The sequence below is a fragment of the Nestor notabilis genome, unplaced genomic scaffold, assembly GCF_000696875.1.
Source record: "Nestor notabilis isolate BGI_N333 unplaced genomic scaffold, ASM69687v1 scaffold30713, whole genome shotgun sequence".
Classification (NCBI taxonomy): domain Eukaryota; kingdom Metazoa; phylum Chordata; class Aves; order Psittaciformes; family Psittacidae; genus Nestor; species Nestor notabilis.
The window spans coordinates 37,523-63,195 of NW_009923833.1; the positions used below are offsets into that span (position 1 = coordinate 37,523).

Consider the following 25,673-nt stretch of genomic DNA (forward strand, 5'->3'; position numbering starts at 1 on the left):
GAGCCTGAGGATAAAGGTCATTTACCAAAGACAGGCAAGCCTTATTGCACTGAAATCCATTTTCTATGGAGTAAGAAGGTTTATTCTTCAGTAGCACTTTCTTTAGTGGTCCACTCAGTCTTGTTGGGGTAGAGCATCACAACATCACAACTCTTTCATCAACTGTCGCTTTCTCAAAATCCTTAAGACAGGAGGAAGACAGTTTCCACACTAGGGGAAAGCTAACTGATGTAGAACACAAAGAGAATAAACTGGAGAAATGGGAAGAACTTTCCGACCTCTGCTCCCTCTTGTCATTGCTATGGTTGTTTGAAGTCTCATTTGACGCTAGTTGCTCTTACCAGTTGGTCTGATTCTTTTGGCACTTTTCTTGCACCTTTCCTTAAATTGCCACATTTTTCAGTTCAGTGGGACCTGGAACAGAGCCCTTCAGCAGCAAGAGCACTGTCTCGTGAAAGCAGTGGTTCCCTGCGTCGCTCCTCTTGCCTACTTCCACCCCACATCTCACCCATCTTCTTACACAATTTTCTGTGGGAACTTGTTCTCAACCCTCAGCAGGCCAAGCTGGAGGAGACATTTTGTATTTCTGTTCTATACCACCACCCTCCAAGCTACACACATCCATCTCCAGTGATAAATACGGCAGTAAGAGCGTGCCCAGGACCCTGTGGCTGCAATCTGTAGCCCAATGTGTCCTGCAGGGACATCTCTCTGCTCCTGCTGACTCCTTGCTCATTCCACATCTCTGCAGCCATTGGTCCCATAACCACCTTCAGCTCAGCAGCTTTACGGTTAAGTAGCAGCAACTGGAAGGCCAGGCACAGTGTGCATGTCATTACTTGGTAATGCATTAATGGGAGGAGAGAGAGGCTCCCTAAATGGGTCATGTAACATCAGCCACTACATTCAGTTGTTAAGTCAAATGGATTCATTATATTTTATACCGTTAATGGAATCATTCTGAAAGAGACAGCTGCAGTTTCTTATCACTTAGGGACTTCTTCCCAAAATTAAATTTACAGTTGTGTGCATCGGTGTGTAGCTGGTACATTTCAGTGATTCAGAAGACATGGGGCTGATCATGCCTGGCTGGAGCCAAGCGGTTACTTGCACCATCAGCTTCCCCTATGCTGTATGGAGCACACAGATCCAAGCACATCTTGCCCTACACCTCCATCACTCTGCTCTCATCTGCTATCCTCAACTGCAGTGTTTTTCACACGCAGCGTCACTGCAGCACTGTCAAGATGCATTTACTAACTCACCTTTATCCTTGTACTTGTTATTCCAGCCATGCCATCCCTTCCATTGGTCTGGCTGAGTCCCAAAACCCACAGTCTCTCCCACCACACAAAGCCCACACTGCCTGTCCTCCCAGCACTGGCACACCATTATATACTATCAGTCAATCAGGATCAAGCCTGATCAAGGTGGCTTTGTTGTTGGCTGATGCTATAAACCTCCCCTTACCTTGCAGTACTCATCGATGGGTATCAGGCGCTTGACTGCAACATCACGGATGTGGCTCCGGCGGAAGAGGATCTTCCCTGAAACAGGAGAGATAGAGAGAGATGAGCAGGTCAGCACAACGCCCAGGAGCACTCTCTTTTGAATCACCCTCAGGACCTATTGCCTGTGCATCCTCTCCTTGCCAAAAGCACAGTACCTGAAAAAAAAACCCAACATTCCCTCCATAGATTAAATACCTTATCACAATAAAGCACATTTAAAGCAGCAAGCATGCTCAAGGAGAGAGAAGAGGAAACAATAACCAGCAAACTGCATCCCCATCTTCTCTCACCAATGTAGCAATGATGGAGGAGCAGGCCCTATCCAAGCACTTGCCTGATATCTTGCAGTCTGCTGGCATGCAAGCCCTGGGTGTGCAAGTCCAGTGGCAAATGCCAGCGCTTGCCAGAGAAGCAGATACCCCTGTGACTGCTGATGAGACCCTTGTTGCAGGGCATGTGGGTCTAGTGCAGGGAGAAGCCAAGGCAGAGGGTTCCTGTCTGTGAAACTCCTGTGTCAAAGTGGTCCTCGAAGTCAGCATTGGGAATGCAGCTCTGAGCCAGACCTATAGGATTTTCCTTCCTGTCTGGGGTTTATTTTTGTTCTCCATTAATGGGATCCTCTTGCCCACTCTATTTCCTCCCCTCTGGCTTGTGGTACAGGCCTCTTTCCTTTGAAGTCTAATGAGTCCTAAATGCTTCAAGCTGCTTTCACAAAGAACAGCTTCTCTGGCATTTAATGAGACAAAAGCCATTAGCAGACAGTGAAACAGATACATGGTGATCAAAAGGACTAGTATCTGGTAGGATTTCAGACCAGCTTCCCAAAGCACCAGGAACTGGCACTGCTTTTGCAATACAACCACCTGGAAAATTGTGGGTCTGGGGGTGGGTTGAGTAGTGATGAAATTCCCACAGCTCCTCCTGACATCTCCCATACCACGGGAAATTCTCATCTCTTTTTGTCCCTACTTGGGTTTCCAATTCCACCACCAAACCCAGCGGAGAGCAACTGATGCGGTTGCTCATGCAATCCCTTCACTTATCACACGGGTCACCACGAGGCAAGCCAGAAACCAAACTCCCCTCACAACCAAATACCAACACACCCTCTCTGCAAGCCACATGAGAACAGAGAAAAGCACTCTGGAGAGTCACAAAGCCCTTGGCTGCACCATGGCTAGTTTCAGCCCTCCAGCAAGCCACTGTAGGAGCCGTGGCACTGCTGGAACCAGAGGCTGGATGCTACCAAGCTACCCAAGAACAGGATGTGGTAAAATGGCTGCACACTTATCACAACTTTAAAACCAGGGCTGGGTCACCCCCCTGCTTCTCCCTGACTTGTCCAGCATCCGGAACACGCATGACTCGTGCAGCCTGCCAATACATTTTTTGAGCAGAGATGAACTAAGCCAACCCAACTTCAGCTTGCAAGGAGCATGAATCAACCTTATGGAGGAGCCAAATCTCCTGCTAGGCTCAGCTAATGCAGAATGCCTTTGAAACTGGACTGTCTAAGGGAGCACACAGCAATCATACTCAGTACTAGCTCTGTGCTTGCCCTCCAGTGAAATGCATAGGGTCAGACCAGCTCATACCAGAAGGATTGCTTCTCATTTATGTCCTGTTGACAGCGAGGGCCTGAGACATTCATGGTGGGAAATGCTCTGCTCTGAAATGCATTCCTTCTCGCAGCCTGCCAGAGCCAAGTCTGGCAGTCTTTATGATACAGTGAAAAGAAAATACCCCTCTATTCAATCTGTCTTTTAGATTTTGAGGGCGAGTAGTCTGGGAACACAGAAGTTGTCTGGAAAGCCTGGGAGCAACAAGCAGGTCGGCGCTCCTTTCCTTGCCTATACCAGTTATTTTCTATCAGACAAGCAAATGATCAGTGGTTCTCCCTTCTCATCAGCAATTGTGGTGTATTTAATGCCTACATTTCTATTTGAATGATGGTTTTTAAAAAGATGAATGGATCACAATAGTTTCATTGGCAATTGTTTAAGGAATAGCTGTTTTGCTTTTATGTCTGCCAAAATGAAATCACTAATGGGTGGGTACATTATAAATGTCTGAAATAATAAGCTCTGGGTGTGGGAATATTTAAATGTTTAACAAACAGATGCTAGTGAATAACAATAAAAAGAATATAGTTTTGGGGAATAAATACATCACAACAACTGAAGTGATCTTACATCAGCCCGGGCACAGAACATATGAACCAGCAGGAAATCCAGCTCTTCTCTTGATTTGCTCTACACCTCGTATTTTTCAATAAGGAAGTTTATTTTCTAACAAAAAGCTGTTCTTTAATCAAAATGCCTAATTAACATAATTGCAGACCCTTCAGTGCTGCTAAATACACTATATAAATCTTTGACTGGAAAGGCAAGAGAGCGCAGGAAAACACTTCCCTCCTGGAAGGGAAAGGTGAGCAACTTGCTGGTCAATGAGATGCAGTATTTTTCTGGGCACGTTTTCCTTAGACCATATCTGCAAATATGTGCTGTCCACTGGAGCTTTTCACATGGCCAAAGACCATATAATGCAAGAGAAATGCATGACATCATTATTCATCCCATATCTGCACCCCTCACTGCTGTAGCTCCAGGGAACACAGAGAAGGCAACGGTGCTCATCACCCACACCTTGTTCTCAGTGCTCTCTGCTTTACACTTTTTTGCTGCCTCCAGGAGCTTGTAACAACTGGCAGCCCTGCTAATTGTCCAGGAGAACTCTCTTCCTCCTGCCCACAGCAAATACTCAGTCAAGATTGGACCAGATTGAGGTCTAGTATTCTATGGTTCATGACGAAAGGGAGGAGAAAGATCAGGATTACCTCCTCCAGCAGAAAAGAGGGGAAGGTCTCTGCGATTTGATTTTCCAAGGTAAGTTTTCCCAGTTAGCTGAACTGTTCACTCAGTAAACCTGCAGCATGAGAGATGCAAAGTGACCGCAAATGGGGAGCAATCTCAGTTGCCTTTGTAGTATCAAGCAAGAGCAAGAACAGCCTTGATGCAGTTCGGATCCTTAACTCCTGGATGTTTGTGCAAGATTTGCTCCATTATGAGTAAAATAACTACCAGCACTATTTTTCCTTTAAGAACACCCTCAGGAAAGACTTACTTGACTCCTAACAGCCTCATAGCAGTGCTCCTACCCTCAGCTTCAACAGCAGCATGAGGAATACCAAGAGGAAAATGTGTGAAGGAAGACAGTTCTGCACATCTGGCTATTAGTGGGGTTTTCCATCAGCAGGTAGGGCCAGTGCTGCTTCAGGCTCCACTTCACTAGCTTCACACTCTTGCCACAACTCAAGCATTCAGAAATGATTAGATTTTGTTATCTACATACCTAATGTTACCCATGAGCAATCACAGCACTGAGTCTCCCTCCAGGCTAGCACAAGAAAGTCACGGCACAAGGAAGCGTGGTAAAATACACTGTCCTTTGTACACACAAAGCTATGAGACTGAACATTTATCACCTGGGAATGTGTCAAGTAAGTTGATTTTGGAAACAGAAGACAGAGATAAGGCACTGCTACAGAATGGCTGCCCTGGCACGTCTCCCTGTGTAAGAAGTACCCAGACACCAAGACATGCTGTCTGCTTTTTCTGCATCTTGAAAACCTGTTAATACCTACAGGGAAAAAGGAGCATAATGGCTCTGAAGACACTCAGTGTACAAGTTACAATTTAGGAAGTGTTCTTTCTTCAGTAGAATATACAACACTTATTTCAGTGCGTATATTTATTATATATTATGTTAATATAACTGTAGATGCACTGAAGCATTGCGTGTGCTGTACATTTTTACTCCATTTCCCAGCAGAAATTAGGTGTTTTATATGCATCTGCCCTTTAAGGGTAACCCAGCAGCATTATTATTCTCCATCAGCATTTTGACTGGAGAAATCTGACCAACACAATCCATCCTTTAAAGATAGAGGGAATAAACCCAAAAGGCAGAGAGCTGAAATATATACAACTCCTTAAAAGTCAAAGCAAATGAAGATAGCTGTGCCACAGGGCTGTCCAGAAGACCCCAGCTATCGCCAGTGCCCATGAACTATCCAGGAAAGAGGCAGAGCATGAGTGGCAGCCCTTAGTGGAGGATTCACCAAGGGCAAGTGATGTCAATCGTTGTCCTGCTGCTCTTCCCCAGGCCCCCCAGCCCCTACACTGAGCTGATGCCACAGCCAAAGCCTGATGTGCTCTTCAGAGACTGCTTCCAAGCAATTGAGGCTCTTACCTATGCAAAAAAAAGACTAATTCAAGAGTAACAGAGCAGCAGAAGCAACATCTCCATCTTCCCTTGCTAACTCGAGCATTTGTTTACTTGTTTTATCTCCTTGTTGCCCCTGGTTTGCTTTTACAGCCAAGCAAATACCAGTACAGGCGCTGCAGCACTAGGGACACCCACTGGTTCTCAGAGGGGGAAGAACTGGGGAGGGGGTAAACCTAACAAGAAGATCCCAACCTACCACAAAGCCAATGTCTGACCACATCTGAAGGACTTCTGAGTCAGCAGCAAGCATCCCGTCTCCCCATCCCGGCAGATGGGAGACCTTGGAAGCAATCTGGAAAGAAAACACAAGTGCCTGCTTTTCCCTTCCCCTGTGTGACCCTTTCCATCCCTTTTGACCTGCCTGGCACCATCTGCTCAGCTCTGGCACTCAAGTTGTCCCAGTGCTTCTGCTTCCTCTTCTTCCTTACCCTGAGCTCTAGGCTGATAGAAGGGATTTGTCACTGTTCTTCACCCTGCTGGGAGGGAAACCAGGAAAACCACAGCAGAGCACCTTGATGCTGTTTCAAGCCTCCATCAGTCAGCGGATAGAGCTCACAACCTCCTGGGACATGAAGCTCCCCAGTTACAAAGCTCTATCTCCCAGCAACGCAGCTCCACTCCTCCTTTCTTTCCTTTATCCGTGAGTACATTCCTCTCCCTCCACCACTGTTACTTATTTCCATCCACTGTGGCCAGAGGCCCACCACATATCAGAGTTCATCCAACATGATGAATAGGCAGCAAATCCACCCAGTGTGTCCCTGTGAACCTCAGCCCAGCCAGCACTGTCCCACAATAGTTGTTGTCCCAACCATCCCCTGCCGTGCCTTACCCTAAGGGATAGTTTTCCTCTAAACACTGCCATGCCATGGCATGGTTTCCTTCAAATCCCAACTTAAAGCCTTCCTTCGCCACAACTCCTTCATGTCTTTCCCCCACCAAACCCCACTGAGACACTGCTTTCATTGACACAGTCTATCCAGGACACAGGGGGACAATCTGCTGGCTTTTACTTCTTATGCAACAGCAGGAGCACAGGTTGTCCTTCTGTATTTAAGCTGCACATCAGTGGGCTCAGAGCTTCAAGAGCAGAAATGACATCAGTGTACTGCCTCACACCCAGCTGGGCAGGAGGAGGATGGAGCTCATGTCCCTGGAGGCGTGAGCTCCATCCCTCATGGAGCAGGGCCAGCACCAGCCAGAGAAGCTCCAGTGAAGATGGTCTGTCTGCCCATGAAAGCCGCTCTGGTGGCAGGCAGGCTCTGCTCTCCCAGGACTGGAATGATCCCCTTTGTGGTCAATCAAGGCTGCTTTGCTTTATCTGATTGCCCAAGAGCAAAGGGTGCTGCAGTAGCTCCAGGGGAAGGGGGTCTGCAAAGAGCTGCAGCTTGGCCCCCACTGCCTCAGCCATTTGTCAAGGGCTGAAAAGTGTCAGGAGAGAACTTGGGGAAAGGGCTGATAATGATTTAGGTCTCCAGCAGTGTGAGATTGAGCAGACAGGCCATAAGAGGGGTTAATCTCTCCAAACAAACAGATAGGGACAGAGGGCTCTGCAAATCACTCCTTCCTTTGGGAATGCTCCAGACTGAGCTGAAGTTATACTGGGGAGCAAGGAGCAGAAATAAACCACCGAGGCAGTGTGATTTCAACCAGCAAATTGGTTGAGGCTCCTCTTGTGCCAACGGCTGTTACTGGATCTCCTGCAATCTGGAGGGGCAGAGAACCTGAAACACATCACGCTGCCGATCACAGCCACAAACCAAGCCAGATATTTCGAGTGGAAAACCAGCTGTGCCTCTTGCTTTACCCTGACAGACTCCCCCCACCCCACGGCCTCGGAAAGAATTCACTTCTCTGCACCTTTCAAATCACATCCAGATTTTCCCTGGCACGGGTTCCAAACTCACTTCAAAATAAGGCAGCCCCAAATGTACATATAATTAATCCCAGCCCATGGAGCAGCCAGCTACGTGGGCTATTCCTAGGATAGGGAAGCAGGCATGGGAGACAGTGTTTGCAGGAGCCCTGCATTTAGCATCTGTTTGGCAAAGTCCTGTGCTGTGAGCGTATCCTGGCAAAAAGGAGAGGAACCAGGAAAGTGCCTCTGGGGCTGTCCTGGGTATAGCACATTCATGGAGTTCCAGACATCTGTGAAATGAAGCTGAACTAAACAGTGCCCCTATCAAGACAGCCCCTTAGGCTCTCATGGTCGGAGATCCTGCTGGAGTAAAATGTTCTCAAGGCCATTGTTTCTACGAAATGGAGAAAAATGTAAGGTAGTTTGCGTAAAGACAGCTCAAGGGTCAGAAGCAGAGCAACTGCTCCAGCACGCCTGGGGTAATACTGTCTTCACATCAGCAGGGTTAGCCGAAACCCTGCAGAAAAGGCAACCATACTGCAAGCTAGCCCAGGACCACCTACCCAACAGTGCTACAGTAGAGATGCTCATCTTGCTAGAGCAGAAAATAGTAATCAGGACCCTTGCCCCATCTCCAGTTCTGATGAAGACACAATGGGACTGGGGGAAAGTCAGGTACTATAGGTAGTAAATGGATGAGTTGTCCTCTACCTCCTCCACGGGGCCTTTGTGGGGAGCTATGAGCATTCCCAGAGTTGTTGTGGGAGAAAAGCCCTGAAGTTTGTGGGTAGCACTGATGCCCATGCTGAGCGGGTTAGCAGGATGGGAAGGGAGTAGACAGGAGGCATAATTCTGCTTTTTAAGATGATCTCACCAAACCCCATTTCTCCTCCTCCCTTCTTGGGAGTTCGCTATTATCTGTAGCTAAAGCTTCCTAAAAAGCAATTTTACAGCCAAAGTTAGCTCAGCCTCAGGCAACCCCTCCTTGCTGAGGCTCACGTTTCCAGTGAAGCAGGCTGGCCAGGATCTGCTCCAGGCCACTCAGGCTGTACGATGTTTGGAAGGCTCCACTCTCCTTATAAAAGCTGTTTCCTGAAAGATCTGGCACAGCCCTTACACAGCAGGCCCAACTGAGCTCATTTGTTTTCTTAGTTCATTCTTTCCTGGGGTCTCCATACCATCATGTCCCAGCCAAAAAAGTATGTAACCCTTAGTGTGGACTCCTGCAGGCAAGGATGGAGCTGCCCAGCACCACATCCCCAGGGCCAGGCAATGACAGGTCTCTCTTCTCTCATCAGCTCCTCCTGACTCCACTCCAGGGACCACACTGGATGCCAAGGATGGGCTGGGTGCCACCAGAGCTGTTCCGAGGGGCCATCCGCAGCACCACACAGAGCTGCACAGGCTGTGCCTGCCAGCTCAAAGCCAGCACAAACAGCCAAGAGTCCACTTCGAATTGCCCTATATGGTGGCAGAGGCGGTTCAGGCACAGTGCAGGAGCACTGCAACGCCCTGCCAGGCAAAACCTGATCCCGTCAAGATGTGCTACGGGATAAGCATGGTGCCAACACTGGGGAAGGGACAGCCTCTGGCCCCAAACCTCAAGTGCTCCACTCTGGAGGACCCAGCTTTATGACTCCATGCCAAAGAGCCGAGCAGGCTGACAGCCTTACATACAAGAACACATACAAAAGCCTCTTCTGATATCATCAGAGACCTACTTTAAAAGACACAAAGTCTCTAGAAATTTCCAAGAAATCAAATCCTCAAAGTAAACATTAACAAAACAAAGCAACGCAAAGCAAAGCAAACAGAGTTCCTGTGGGCTGGATGTTGTAACTATGGAGTAATCATGGAACTCTTCCCATGCCAGGAAACCAGCCTGACAGACAAACCCAATGGCACCTTCTCAGGTTGTGGTGGTGACCCTGCGTTTAGAACACTCAGGGAGTTTCTCAAAAAGCCCAAGCTGCAGAAGGCACAGGGTCACAGGAGACATTTTTGAGAATCACAGCGGCCACAATGTCTAATGTTACTCTACAACGGGCTTCCCAGAAAGCAGCGTACTTTCAGTAAGTCACTGGAGCCAAATCTCCACTGGTAATGAAATTCAGATGCTAAGAACGTTGCTCAAAATGGGATTGGGAGCAAACTGCAGTACTTACAGAAGCTGAACATAATCAACCCTAGCAAGCCTAAGCATACTAGAGGATACACACAAATGCACAAACTCCTCCACAGGATTGTCATCCTAAGTCCCCAAAACTGATTTCTTACACAAGAACTAGGCTTTATTTCCCAGCAACTTCAACCCCTTTTTTTCCTCCAATGGGAATGGCAGTGACATGCCTCCTAGCAAAGGGAAACTATTTCAACACCAAGAAGAAGAAACAAATATTGATGAGCATGCTGCGAGAAGTGCTCCGACCAGGCTTCCTAAGCCCAATCCCTGCCTTCCAGAAACAGCAGCATCTTGGTGGGAATTTTCTGCAAGTGCAGCATGGCCAAATGGCACATCCAATTTTCCCAAGTTGTGCCCTCTGCCAATTTGGCTTCCATTTTTCCTCCCCACTCCTTGCTGGCGAGAGTGCTTGTACAGCAAGGGCTTTTCTGCGGTATTACAGTCAGGTGTGCTTTGCTTTTGCTAATGTTACAATGCAAGGACAAGCCAGAATCAGAAATGCCTCTATGGGAAACTCAAACAATATTCTCTTGCTCAGAAAGGGACGTAAATGGTTTTCTTCATGCCAGTCAGAGAAAAGTAAAGCCCTCTAAATGCCTTTATGTTTCTAGAAAAGCCAGGAGGGAGAGCACAGCTCAAAGGGCTGCACTAAATGGACCTGACAGTCACTGGAAGTGATTATGGTACCGTGACATTTCTAAATATGCCCATTACCTACGTGGGGGTGGGAGTAAAGACAACTCTGTGGTCAAAGCCATTAGCTATGGGTGCATGAAAGATTCCCAAGGCCCCCTCAGGCTGGTTATTTTTGCCAGGCATGTTAGGGTTCCTTTTTTCCCCATAGCAACAGCACCAAAGGGCAGCCACAAGCAATCCCCCACACCACAAAGTCTGCAGCAGACCATGGCATCTGTTCCTCAAGCACACAAACACTCAGCTGTACATTGGGCTGGGAAGCCACACGTCATGCTACAGAAATCCTGCCTTTGAGCAAACAGCCCCAAACATCACAGGAGGAAGCCAAAGCTGTCAATCAGCTTGGTTTAACATGTGGAATTCAATTGTTATTTCCTTCTCTCTGGATGGCCCTTTGAGTTGCACGGGACAGGAAAAACCAGCGTATGAGCACTTCCTGGGGAGCCTCTCACCATCCTCAGCCCTGTGCTGTGTTGGCCAGGCTCCTTCTGAAAACAAGCATGCTGCTGCAGGGTTGTTCCTTGCTAGCTGTGCTAGTGGGGTTGCTTTACTAATGACTTCTGGAGGGAGAGAGAATGGCTGAGGCGTTTAACACTTGGTGGGCACATTGCTAACAAATACAGATGTTTTAATGGACATGGTGCAGGACAAGAACTTGCTCAGATGGTTCAGTAGGTAAGAGCTAAAGCAGATGTATGCTCACACACAGACTGGGAAAAAGCTCCTGTCATGCCAAAACCACCACAGTTTTTGCTGGAGCCCACTCTCCTACCTGGCAGAAAGGGGATGATCCTTTGCTTGGGGTCTTTCTGCCCTCCTTCCATTGGAAACTTGTCCAGCATTTGCATCTGGAAAAGGAAATGCAAGAGTGGTGATTAAAGTCAGTGATTAACTTAGACAACACAAGGCCACTCCAAAGCTTGTTCTCCTAACCAGCAGGGTACTGAGACATCATACACAGCACCATGAGCCAAAGTACAGTGACCTGCAGCACTGAGAGAAGCACATCCAAAGCAGCGCCAGAAGCAAAAGATCTCAGCGTCATCTCCACTATTTCTCACCACCGATGTTTCTCATCACTATCATTCTGCTCAGCACGGGTGATTTATGTAACCTGCACTTCTGAAACTATTAAGTTTCATCCTGAGGGACCTCGGTCACTAGATCTCAGAAGCTCCTCAAAAAAGGCACATTTTAAGCTTATTAGCTCAAGCTTAGCCCAGCAATGACACAGTTCCTGGACTACAGCTGACTTGGACTCACAGCACCAATTCATGCTTGCCTGCAAAAGGCCATAAAGTTACACATCAGGTTTTGGGAATGCTTTGTGCTACACAGGCTTTGAGGGATGAATGTTTTATGAGATCTTCAGCATTAAACAAATGATTTCCTGACTGACGCAACTGCGCTTAGTACATTTAGTCAGCAAAGAGGTGATAACCAGCTCCTGCTCTCACTGGGTGCATGCAGTGTTGCTTCAGCACATGAACACAACATCCTTGCAGCTGCTATGGTGCTTAATACCAATGCCCTGGCAGGATCAATGTCTTCAGCATTTGCTTTAGTTGGTCTTGCTGGAAAACACCGTTTGGATTGGGCTTTACACTTTACATAGAGCAGAAGAGGAGAACGAGCGTGCTCCGAAGAGGAGAAAGATTGTGCCCAGCCATCTATCCAACCTCTCAGATACTCCCTCCTTTGGAAGGAAGGGGAGGGAGATGTAAACTCCCCCTTGTTTTCTCTGGGGTATGGATCTGAGCTCTGTCTCCCATCACTTGAAGAGCTCACTAGTCCCGAGGGTATTTGGAATGGGTCTTGCCCTCTCCTATTGGAGATACTGCACTCTGCATAAATAATTAACTGCTTATGGAAGCACTGCAGACAACCTGCCCTGGAAGTGCCCTGAGCACCTACAAAGTCCAAACAACCACTCTCCTGTGACCCAATGAATATTTAAAGTATTTCATGCAGAGAGGAAACCACACAATCAGACAGCCGAAGCTATTCATCCAGGCATTTGCAGGCACCACCGAGCCCCTGGGTGCACAAGTCATGCTCTCTCCTGTCTGCTGCTCCACCATGTAACAATGGGAGCCCCTCCACCATGGGGAGTCCCTGCAGGGCCAAACTCCAGGGTCCCAACACGCCCTGGGGATGTGTCCCACTTGGATCCCTGGTTTTCATGGCTCTTGTTATTTGGCACCTATTTTTCTACATGCTTTTTAAAGGTCTCTGCCCCTAGCTAAGGGCTGTGGACTCCTGCTAGCATGAGTTTATTTAAAGTCCTGTAACACTAAGCACTTTTTGTCAATGTAGCCCTCTGCACATCCAGTAATTGTGGGTTGTTTTTTTTTCTTGGATCTCAAATGCACAGAGATAAAATTCTTGAGGTTTGGTGAAGAGGGAGCAGAAGGAAGGAGGAATTTTTCCTACATTCTGAGAAGAAATAAAAAACGCCCCCAACACTCCCAAAGACAACAGGAAAACCAAAAGAAGCTCTCAAATATTCTCTTCAAAATGAAAACAAGATAACTCAAACCCAGGATGACAATGAGTAAAAGGGACCGTGTTTACAGCTGCTTCTGAAAACAAATTTGAGTGAGTTCATAACAAAGTAAATGACTCCAGACTCAGCAATAATTGGTGACTGTGGTGACATTACCAGCAGGCACAAATTGAGCCGAGCAGGGACGAGGAAGGACTCGCCTCCCAGAGGCACTGCAGGCTCCCAGGGCAGCACCACTTCCCCAGCCTCCCTGGGCATGCAACACCCTCCTGCTCTTCCCTCAATCCATGAAAATAAGAGAAGACACCACATCCCTGTTACCCTGTAAAACACCCGTGTTGTGCTACAGCAGAGAGGTGGGGAAGAGCTTGGGAAAGCTTGTGACTGGCGAAGGGTGAGCAAAACAAGTCGCGAACGCCGCACATCTGATTGCTGTTAAGCAACACAATACTCGAGTCACTGGAAGCTTTCCCCTCCTCTCAGCTTCGAACGCGAGCTGACGAGCTCTCACTCCCGGGAGCACTATGAGCCTACAAGGCACGAATGGTGCAAGCTGTGTTTTCTCCCCTGTGCACGTGCCTGGGCTGCGCCTCTGGCCAGATCCACTCCCAACCATGTGATCCCACCAAACCCAGCCAGAACTTCAGCCCGCTTCTCCTTTTCCTTTTGCTTGCCCCAAAGTGCCTCTTGTAGTGGCTGCTCAGTGAGCAGGAGGTGGCGTGGGGGCCCTCTCACTGCAGTCACCCTGCTGGAGCATCACCCCAGCCAGACCAGCCCCAGCACCGCTTGCCATGGGTTGGTAGCATTATGCCTGTGCACTCACAAGCTGCTATCTCTTCTCTTGCTAAAGGAAAGAAAAGAGGTTCCAAGGTGCCTGAAGCCCCCTCTGGCACACACAGAAAGAGAAGGTAGAGAAGGAACAAGGCAGAGGGGTCGGTTGCATGGATCCTACCCAGTCTGGTTGCCACATCACGCAGCTCCAGAGAAGGCAGCAGCAAATCCTAGTTCATCATTTTTACAAGGAGTAAGCCTGTGGTTGAAGAACAGCTAAAAAACCCACTCCAACAAAAACAACCCCAGTGCCACTGCAACCACGGCAGGCAGCCTGTGTTAGCAAGATACAAGAGCACACATCTGCAGAATCCAGTCTGTGGGTCATGGGCTGGTGGTTCTCCTGTAGCACTACACACACAAAAAAAAAACACAGAACAGTGATGGGAAAAGGTCAGCTCCAGACCTGAGAGATGTCACCAGAGAGCCAGAGGAAGGCAGCCAGCAGGTCTCTACATTTTGAGGTTCCCTGTATCCTTTCTGGCCTATCTTGCTCCTGCTGATTTTGCAGTACTTTTTTTTTGGCAGAGAGTTACACCACTCTGTCCCAGGGAAGCCAAGGAGAGCAGGCACAGTTCTGGAAGAGGGATGGAAGAAGAATAAAAGCACAGCAACCCCACAAGCCCCTGCAGAGGGACACGCTGGCAAGCATCAGAAGATGGTCTGCAGAAACCAAGGCAGGGCAGGGCAGGATTCCTGGGAGAGCACCCTTCTCCCTGGCCGCAGCAGGGAAACGTGCTCCCCAGACAGCAAGGAATTGTGGAAGGGAGGTGGACGGCATTCAAAGACTCCCACAAATCGTCTCAGCAGCAAGGGTTTCCATCCAAGCTCCAAACAAGACTGCTCACATCACATTCCCAGAAGGCAGGACTTGCCCAGACAACCAAGAGAGGGAGATGGGGCAGACAGACACACAGCCCTTGGGAGCACAGCTTTCCCTGCCAAGCATGGGAGAGCGCAGAAAGGCCAAGTCTCACTCTCTGCAATGCACTCAGACAGGTCAGGAAGAAAAATGAAGGGAAAAAGAACAATAACACTATTGTTTCTCCCCTTCCAAGATTACTTCTAAGTATTTGTGACAGAATCTTAAAAAAACATAAAAAATATATTGGAGCAGATGCAATTTGAAGTATTTGGTGTGCTTTTATTCTGCAGGAAGCTGCTGTAATCACACTTTTCATCCATTCCTTTGCAGCAGGGACGGTGCTCCCATAGCTGTCATGGCCAGGGCACTGACACTTGAGCAGTGCAGCCAGTCCCCAGCCAGGCTCCCCCCAATAGCACACCAGTATAGGGCATGTTTATCCACATGTATCTCCACCACCAATTTATCTTATCAATAAGCTGGTTTTCTTATTAACCCAGGAACGCCTGGGCAGTGAGTCTCTTTGGAGAAAGCCATGGATGAAGGTCTGTGCACATCCTGAGAGCATGTGGTCCCCATGGCTGAGCTGCCCATTAACAGGACAGGCGATAACGGGGCCACCTGGGAAGAGGAAGCCTTTCAAAAGCAGCTTTGTATCAACAGCTAACACACTGGCAGACAGCTTCTTCATTAACAGGAAACTCGTAAGATAATATCCTAATTGAATCAATTAAAAGTGCTGCGGGCTGCAGAGGATCCTAGGGAGAGAGAAATGCATATGCTCAGCAGTATTCCCAGGAAGCAGAACATTCAGGAAAGGCTTTGCCCAAGTAAGAGCTGATGGTGTAATGCCAGAGGGATACACCATGCAGACAGCGTAACCTCAAAGCAGTACGTCTGCTGGAGGGCCCCAGGTCTAACAGCCTGAGAGCTGGCCCTACTGCCTCCCAGATGGAATCAAACTCCAAGAAGTCTCTGCAAAAAAACCCCAATAAAACCTCAAGCCATGTGCCAGTAGGTAATAATGTGTGTCATCATTTTGCTGCTTCTCCTCTGCTCTCCACCATAAAGTGTAAAAGTTTTCATCTCTAAAATATAAGAGCAAGGCAGGGAGGGAAGTTATTTTTCATTTAAATCTGATCTGGTGGAAAGAAAAATGTCAGGTGAAATGTTAAACACAGAGGTTCTGCGCTCCCCTGATAACAGTGAACCAGAAGGGCATGGGATTACTTCTGCAACAAGTCGTCTGCAGCTGAGGGACTGTGGGATTTGCTTTTAGCAAGCTGGTCTAAAGCCCAGGCTCTCCATTACTGAGCTTTAGGGCTTACGTGACATGTACCAGGGCTGCAGAAGAGAAAGCAAGTCTTTGCCAACTTACAGAGGGGATGGTGGTTCACATCACTGAACAGCAAGATATACCAGCACAGGCTGGGGAGTGATGAAATACCCAGGCGAGGAGAACAAACTCTTACACTCTTGCACAACACCAGGAGCTGATGTTGGAGCCAGGCCCTGAGCCGTTATCACAGGCATGGGGTGAGGGAACTTCCCTCCTTCTCTTACCGAGAGGATTTGCTTTGCCTGCGTGATGGTGGTTCAGTGTAAAACCACATTCCTCCTCCTTGCTCTAGCAAGTGAGAACTGACCTAATCCATGCCTGCACCAGACATGTCTGTATCCAGAGCAGAGAAGTCAGCTTTTGACATCCCCTGAAGGCAAAAGGGAAAAAAAAAGAGTTCAACAAAAGGCTTCAGAGTCCAGCAGAGTGCATAGCGGCAGAATCACAGGAGACTCTTTGTGAGAGCAACAGCCTCCCCGCTGAGAGAAGGCAGCCGCTTGCCATGGGGAAAGATGGGTCCGAGCCAAGCCTACTCTCATCCCACACTCCTGAATCACCGCTGGCCCTATCCCTCATGAGAGGAGGTGTGCTGCAGGCAGCCAGGAACACCGTGCACCCCGCTGTCCCTGTGGTGGCAAACTCCAGATGGGGACATTCACATGCACCACTCATCCCAACCTCCACGCACTCAGTAGGGCATCAGTCAGGTCCGCTCTTATGGGAAGAAAAGTCCTTCTCTGTGCTTGATCCACCAATGGACAGCGTCCCACGGATCCCCAAATGCAGTGGGAAAGGGACGCAGGTCCAGCAGTCGCCTGCTGTCACAGCAGCACCCCGGCCCTACAAAGATGTGACAAGGGACACGGCTGCGCGCTGAGAACCAGAGACTTTGCAGATCAAAGCACCCTTGTGCCCTGGAGCCAGCTGGTTTGGGCAACATCTGCCAAGTATATAGTCTGGGAAAGAGAACATCTGGCAGTGCCTCACAGGCTACTGATGTTTAGTCTCTGCGATCCTACAAGAGGCACCTTCCCTGCATCCACGTGGATTATCTGTGAAGATACAGGGGGTGAAAACACTACAGCCCAGAAGACAGAAGGAGCAACACAGAGCAAGCTCAGATCCCAAGCATGGTGATGCCAAACTCAGGAGGTCAAGCCTAGGGAAGGACTCCACTGGTGTGGCATCACATAATGCCCATTCAATGGCTAAAGCAAGCTGGGTGTTCAAAGACAGTTATGGGAGCTGAAAAGCAGCACAATTGAGCTGTTTCCTGATGACCATTGTTTCTCCCTAGTCCCGGCTTTTCTGGGCAAGGGATAAGTTCAAGTGCCTTTTACACATTACCACCCAGAGGCAATCCTGATCCCTTCAGCACTAGGAAATGGCATCACAGAGCCTGGATTGTGAAAAAACTGATGGAAAACTTTAAGCATCACTCAGCAATAGACAAAAAAGAATTAACTGAGGTCAGAGAAAAAAGCATTGCACAAAATTGGCAGCAGCTGCTACTGCAAGAGAAATTTCCTATGAAATCACAGGAAGCATTAGACAGAGGGAGACACTGGTGCCTGTGATGAGCTCACTGGCACAGAGTGAGCACCAGACATGGGGCTGGGACGGATGCACAGACGTACCCCACTGCACACTCAGCCCCAAGCACTGAACTCCTAAAAACCTGTGGTAACCTCAGTGTAAGGAACCTCCTGTTTTATCATCCAGCCTTGAATCTTAAACCCCCAGAAATGCCTAAAAGATTATCATGTTTATTAGTGATGAGAGAATGGGACTTTTTAGTCCCCAGCATCACCATCGCAACCAACACCATGTGCTAATTCCAGCAGATGGACGAAAGAGACAGGCATGGAAGGAGAAAGATAACAGCCTCATCTCCAGATTGGTGTCTCTGGTCAAGCCAGGTCCTGCTCCCACAGCCATCTGTGTCTGTTCTGTGCCCATCCAGAAAGTGCATTTCCAAGAGCATCATGTTTTAAGACATTAAAAGTCTGCATGTTGTCAAAGCAACAAGTAGCCCCAGGTACCACTCTGAGGCACCCATGAAGGAATGAGAGGGCAGATAAAGCTGCACCTTCCCAAGACCCAGCTCCAGTAAGGCACTGGGTGAGACATCCTGATACAGTGGGATCCAAAATCACCACCCATTTTTGGTTGGCCCAAACAGCTCCTGAAATGCAGCGCTTGCTTTCCCTCCTTCTGTAAGCTTGTCAAGAATATAACTGGGAGAGACAAAAGAGAGCATTCAGTGCTTAAAAGAAGGAAAAAACCCCTCAAATTTGCAGAAAAGCAGCAGGCAATCTTGCATTTACTGCCTCCTCACATTGCTGCTGATCCCTCTGTCTGCTTCTTGGGTGATTAAAATGTATTGCTTTTTACATACCATTCATTGGGCCTGAATCCTGGAAGTCATCACTCTCTTTACTGTACTTTACTAATCCATTTTCCATTTAATTTCTGATAATTGCAGCCTCTAGATGGCATTGGGTAGGCAGGTCCCAGACTGCTCAGATGAGCAATGAAAGCTGCAGCACTCCATGCAGGCACCAGGAGCAGAGCATTAACATCACCAAGCAACCAGTACAGCATCCATAATTCACCACCACAACCCAGCCGTGGGAAATGACTCTTGCCAGTAGACACACTTGGGAACAGAGCAGCAATACCCGGTGTGGTCTGCACCGCTTCCTCTTCCCCATCCCGTCCATGGGAACATCCCTCCAGCACAGCCGGGGCTGTGTCACACGGGAAGTACCCCTGGAAGGAGCTCGGCATGAGAGCTGGGAAGAGCTGTGTCCCCTGCTCCAGTCTGGTGACAAAGACCACAGAACCACCACCACAACCACCACTGGAGCTGTCACGGCAGCAGCAATCATAGGGAAGGCTGCAAAGACAATTCATGTTCACCCACATCCTCCTCTCTAGCATCCCATACGTAGAAGATTGGGAAGTCATGAGATTTAGTTTCTGTTGTGGAAATGGAAACAACGGTGGAGAAATACCAGCACGTTTGTCCTATTTCATGTGTTGAGCAGCCGAGGCACAGCAAGGGGGAGGGCTGTGCCCAAATACTCCAACCAGATCTAGTTTCACATCTAACACAGTGCTTCATGCCAAGAGGCAACCTTCAGTCAAGCACTGCAGTGACAGGTCAGACAGATCTTACACGCAATGCCACCCCACTCCAAGCTGCACGCTTGCCAAAACCTCAGGATGACTTGTCCCTAGCTTCTCCCCCAAACAGCTCATTATGTGGTTTCTCTTTGATCCCTCCCTTCCCCAAAACCTTCCCCACTCCAGATGAGGGGAAGCAGACCAGCGTACATTCCTTCCCAGAAATTAATGCAAAGGTTTCAATCTATGGCAGGCCCAAACGTGATGAGACAAAGGAGCTGCAGGCAGGGCTGCAAAAGCTGCAGTCCTACCACTTGGGAGAGCGCTGCTGGTCAGAAACACCAGCCTCATGATCCTCCTCTTGCATAAGACTTCTTGCTAACTATTTTCCCTGCTGTTCCTTCCCTAAACACAAACCCCATCTTCCAAGTGAGCACAGTCAGCAGAGAGGCCAACGTGGAGAGATTTTTGTCTCCACCCAAGGGAGGACATTCTGCTTGGGTTCATGGTGGTGTCCATCAAGAACAGCTCCGTAGCAGAGAGTGTAATTACACAGGTAGAAAACAAGACACTACAAACTGAGGTTTAACTGCCAGGTTCTCCATTCAAAACAGATATGCCTTAGTCATTAGCACGACCATGCTCCTTTCCACCCTCTCCCATCTGATAATATAACTTGCTGTCTGGCAGAGACAGAAGCACCCAGAGCCCTGGGTGAACAGCCTCATGGACAGCAGAAACCAACCGGCGTGAACACACCAGTGTTCCCACAGCATCCCCACCCCACCTCCTTCTGCATCAGCAGCATGCTTCCCTCATGGAGCACGCTGCCCCTGTATTCCTCCATTGACAGAAATGGTGGGATTTAAAGATGCCAAATTCATTGGTTTCCAAAACCCAGAGGTGGGCAGAAGCCTCTGCAGACAGTGTGCACCCACAGCTGCACAGGAGCCTGGCACTGCCACCATCTGCATGATGACAGGAGAGGACTCAGAGCACTTCTGAGTTCAGTCCTTGCCAAAGGAATGGAGCTTGCCAAGAAACTCTATTGCAAAACCAGAACGGTGCCGTTAAGTGATGTCTGATGGAGGACACTGGCCCTCACAGCTTATGGAGGAGTTAACGCACTGACCAGGGAAGGGTGGAGTGAGCACCAAGCAGCAGAGCTGGACCATGGGGAGCCCTGCATTTGGGACTGCATAAAGCAGAATGCAGCACAACTCCAGGGGGAATGCTGTCCTAACCTGGGATATTCGCCCTTTGTCAGGGCCCAAAGACAACAAACACAGGCACCGTGGAGGAGCCCCAGCAGCAGGTGAAGCACAGCAACCCTGCAGCTTTCTGTGCACTTAAACATGAGAATACAGAGTTCACACAAAATTCAACCCAAGCCACATACCTTGAACTGCACCTGCTTTTTTAGGATCCAACTAGGGTAGAGGGAGATTGAGGAATGCCAAGGTTTTCCAGCATAACTAAACCTCAAAGGACATGAACCTTGACAGTATCCTCAGAGCTCTTCTCTCTCACCACAGAGACACCGAGAGATAAAACCTGACACCCTCTGGCCAAATTCACTGATTGATAAAAACGACCATGATTTTGGGGCCTAAAGCAGCCACCTGTTAGCAGGTGGAAAGCAAGTGCCCCCACAAGGAAACCTCAGAGCTCCCTGGGAACTTTCCAGCAGGACTTCTTTATTTCCTGGATGTGGGTGGAAATGTGGGAGGGGGAGATGAGGGGAACTGGAAAATGCTGATTTGCCAAGAAGAAAGATCAGCAGACAAGTATCCATTTCAATTAACGTTTCAGTTTGAACAGCAAAACCCAACAGCTAAAATTAAAGGGATTTTTATTTTTTTATGTTTTAAGTGACTCATCAAAGGGAAACTTTGCTTTTTGCAAAAATTAACAGTGAAAAACCAAGAGAACTTTTTACACGTCCTAAACTGAGCTGCTTTCTTTGCTAAAATTTAAACACCATCTTTCTTCCCAACTTAGGACAAGGAAACCTCACTATTTTGAGGAGCTGCACAGTCTCCCAGCCAGCTTGGCACGCTGCATGGCCAAACACAAAGCCTTCTTCAGCGGCTGTTTCATCAGCTGTTTTCAGCATGTATATGTGCAGTTAGAAAACATGGGATTGCAACTTTCTGTTGACTGAGATTGAGTGAGAACACCAAGATTTTGGGTCCCTACCAGAGGTGCTGGTAGTTTCCACACCCCAGTGCTCTCAGGGCAGAAGAGAGGCAATGTCTGACCCCAGCAGTGGCTCTACAGGTAGAAATTCTCAGACAGGGAGCAAGACCCACAATTTAATTTTCTAAGAAACATTTCCTGCATTTTCCAGTAATAGTCCTTTTTTGTTAAACCCCAAACAATCAAAAAATCCCCCCAAAATGGCAGCTGCACTCTGTAAGGCTGAACACCTCAGTGGTGAGGACAGCTCTGTAGAGCCCGGGCAAACTGTCCATCAAAGTGAACTTGCACAATATAGTTGAACCAACTGAACTTTTCTCCTGCAGCACAAAGACAGGTAGAGGTCTCGCCTCCACCCTCCTCCTCATTCCTGGCCCTCATGGAGCCACCCAAACTTGCAGGGATGTGGGCTGCTTTGATGCCAGCATGGGGAGGATCACCCTAGAGGGGTCCCAAACTTCTCTGCACCCAAACCAGTCACCAAGGAGGCATTTCTCAATGTCTGTTACAACAAAATACCTCTTTCCTCTCCAAAAAGGTCAAATACCAGAGCACAGTTGATGGTAAATAATCAGCAGGCTGAGCTTGCAGAGGAAATTCTCTATAAGGAATTCTCTGTGAGGTTCACGACAGCACCTTGCCTCTTAAAATTACCTGGTTTGACTAATTTAATATGCTATCTGCAGCGAAAAAATCTCATCTGAATGAAAGCTTTTTCTTGTCCAAACCCTAAATATTCTGTCATCAAAGACAGTATTAAAACAATAAATTCTCCAGCCTTAATTACACCGAATTTCATTTCCAAGATTGAATTTCCATGCTGCCAGGTAAAGACGGGCATAAACATCATTTATAATTCACTGCTCAGTAAATCATCCCTACTGCAAAGGCCTCAAGATATGGTACCAGTAAGGCAGAAAGGCTCAGAGAGGTGAGTTAAGACAAGGGAAATGCTGTCTCTCCTCATGCCACCATCTCACAAGGGAGACCATTCTTCACATAGGCTATTGCTCACATTGCAATATAGGAGTTACCATAAAACTGGGTGTAGAGCAGCACCCCGCAGCCTGGGGATGTGTGAGATCCACGAGTTGATGGGATGATGAGCAGAAAGGGTGCCATGCACGCAGCAGCACTGCAATACCCCATGGCAGTGGAGAACCACAGGGTTCTGCAGAAGCAAAGCCACAACCGCTGTCAGGAAAACCACGGAGTCACCATGGCATCAAAGAGGGAACGGGCTGGCTGCTGGAGGCCTACAGCATCCACCCGCTGGCACCACATCACACTTTCCCCTCTCCATTTTCTGGTTAAGGAGGTTCCCCTCCCCACTCCCAGCCGGCTGGAAGGCATGAATCACAGAGGAAAGGCAGATCCTGCACACCCATCCTCCTCTCCCTGCGAGGTCTCCCCTAGTCCAGCCCATGGAGCTGCCGAGCTGCAGCTGGCACAGGTGGGCCTCCCCCATCCCTCCCCCATCCCCAGGAAAAAGTCTGTGCTGGATCCCAGCGATGGCAATGAGGAGCCTGACAAGCCTCAAGGCAGAAAGAATATAGGAGAAGGGAAAAAACACATGAGGAAAGTAAGAAGAAAGTAGCATCGCTTTCCAGATGGAGCAGAGTGCTGGGAAGGGAGAGCAAGCGGTTAAATTCTTCACTTGTCCCGAGGCACACCAGGAAATCACTGCAGAGGTCCACACCTCACTTTGCAAGGGGACTCTAAGACTGCAAGACATCCTTCATTAAAGGCACTTTCAACAGCCAGTGTGGGAGCAGTGATTTACAGCACTGTGGGAGACCTGTGACATCCAGTGAAAGGCACATAAAAGAAGCAGAAAATCCAGACTGTAGAAGAATACGTTGTCCCTTCAGCTTTATCACCTCCCTCTGCAAGGGCAGGAGAATCCCAGAGCCACCATCTCCCTCTGTATCTCCCAGCTCTTATTTCCATCTCCCATTCACCATAAAACCGCACAGATGCTTCCATTAGATGCCCACAAAACATGTGCCGTGCATGCTGTGGTCCATACTGTATCATACAGATTTAGCATTGTACACAGGACCTGGCCGTTTTACTAAAAAAATCAGGACTCTGAGATACAGACTCTTTTGCACTGATTTACTGTTATCCATCCTCGGCTCTTCCCCAAGCAGCTTGAAACTGGTTTGTTTCAGATCCAGGGCTGCTGCCACATGACATAAATCGCAGATCTTTCCACCAGAAAACTGAGCTGCATTAGCTTGATGAAGAATGATTGAGACTCTTGCATCAGTCCAGACCCATACAAACCTCATCAAAGCCCCCGATCGCAGCCAGCTCCAGGCAGGCACCTGGGCACCTCCCCATGGACAGTGGGCTGGAGAGGGGCCAGCAGTGAGCTCCTGCCCTCCTGGGGATGTCCCTGAGCCCTCCCAGGAATGGAGCAGCTGAATTTCCAGGGCTTTTTCATTAAGTAGCTGGGGAGTGGAAGGGCATTAGCTCACCCCGAGACACAGAGAGGAGCGTAACCCCGCGCCTTGTGTTACAGGAAAACTTTTAAACACCACATTACAGAAATAAACCCACACCAGATGGTCAGCAAGGATCTTAGTTGCATCCCCAAGGAGGCAAAACATTTTACCTCCCCATGTTTCTGTTTCCACCCTCCCAGGTTACACTCAGCAGAAGCTCCCCTACAGATCGCACCCACCAAGCGATGCTTTGAGTGGGACATACTTCACCCCAGGCTGGGAAGCAAAGCGCACCTCCTCCAGCTACTCTGCCAAGTTTCCAGAGGGAAGGAGACAGGGGATGCCAACAGGGATGAATGAACAGAGCCTGGGCTCAGAAGCCAGCCCTCCTTTGCCACAAGGCCACCATGGCAGTGCCAGGCAATGAGCAATGAAAAAGAGGGACCATCTGATGGGAGCCAGCGAGCTAGGAGGTGAGTGGGAGCCCTCAGGGCCCACAGCAAGCCAGCAAGAAGCAAAATTGCTCCGGAGGCAAGAAGGAGGACAGCAGAAACCTGACGAGGGTGCAGACACAGCCTGCGGAGCCACGTGCTCAGAGCAAAAGGAAAAGGCAAATGCTGGCCATCAGCTTGGAATAAAGCAAAACTCATCGAGTGCTGTTCCCAGCAGCTGCTCGAGAAAAGCTTTAGCTATGAGAATTGGAAATGATTTCTGCTGCAGACACGCGCTGCCCGCGCTCATCCCAGCAGACACCAGCCCTGGGAACTTCCATCCACACAGACTCTCCGGGAGGACGATCTGCTGTTTCCCAGAGGCAGGCATGGCTTTCAGCAGCTTGCAGCCCCACTCGCTGCCAGGCACAGAACGTAGCAGCTAGTCAGGGTGCCAGCTAGAGCCAATTATAACTCACTGACCTGCCTTGGCGCTAGCACGCATGGGAATGCGCTGGCTCCCGGCTGCCAAATGCTGGAAAGCTATAAATGGGAGACATTTGGAGAGAAGAAAAATTAAGGAGCCAACTTTTAACTAGGCTGAAGTGCGTTGGACCATGCATGTTCTTTGTGGAGGGAGAGAGGAGGAGAATGATGATGATCTTTGATGCACTGCTGGAAAAATGTCGGCTGGTTTTTACAGACAGAGGTAGTCCTTATTTAACGGAAAGTGTTTCTTTCTCTCGAGTTTGATCACAGTAATTCACTGTTTCTGTATTTCTGCACATGGTGCTTAAGTTCAAGGCTCTCAGTGCAGTCCTCTGGGCACAGAGGAAATAAATAGTCGCTGATGCTTTAAAAAGCAGGAACCTCACTGTAGGAAGCTGTGAGTTTTTTCTTGTCGTTGGTCACGCAAAGGCCTGTCTTTCATGATCCAGCTGTCTAATAGTGAGATCCTGGTGATTTATTTTTGTGGCAGGGTGAAACCACAAAGTACATCGCACACGCAACTGTGCAGAATTTTGCTGAACTCCATAAACCCTGGAGGAAAAAGAAATCCTCAAAGTGCTGAAATAAGATTCCTGTTACGAAATAGCTATCGAAAGAGCCTTGTTTACAATCCCTGAACACAGAAAGACATCCATCTCCCACAGCCACAGCACTGCTGAGCTGCCTTAGGGCTTTTGCATCACAGAGGCCGCCAGGACCAGGCATGACCCAGAAGAGAGGTGAAATCTACGCGGTGCCTCGGCTTGTGTTCCCACCTGAAGGGGCCTTGTGCTGTTGGATCAGACTACCTGGCAGGCCTGCCCCTTGCTTTTCATATCTGGAGAATTAAGATAATACTTGTGAACACTGTGCCCTGCCAGGAGCCCAGCTTGAAGAGCA

General features: G+C 48.7%; 1 protein-coding gene across 1 annotated transcript in view; it reads right to left on the minus strand.

The window, feature by feature from the left end:
* SH3PXD2B (SH3 and PX domains 2B) overlaps positions 1-25,673 on the minus strand; it is a gene marked incomplete at its 5' end in the record, with an annotated part of 56,653 nt that overhangs the window by 25,140 nt on the left and 5,840 nt on the right. Inside the window, 2 exons of the mRNA XM_010012350.1 lie at positions 1,471-1,547; positions 11,307-11,382. Of these exons, the coding sequence (XP_010010652.1) occupies positions 1,471-1,547; positions 11,307-11,382 (153 nt within the window). The remainder of the gene's footprint in view (positions 1-1,470; positions 1,548-11,306; positions 11,383-25,673) is intronic.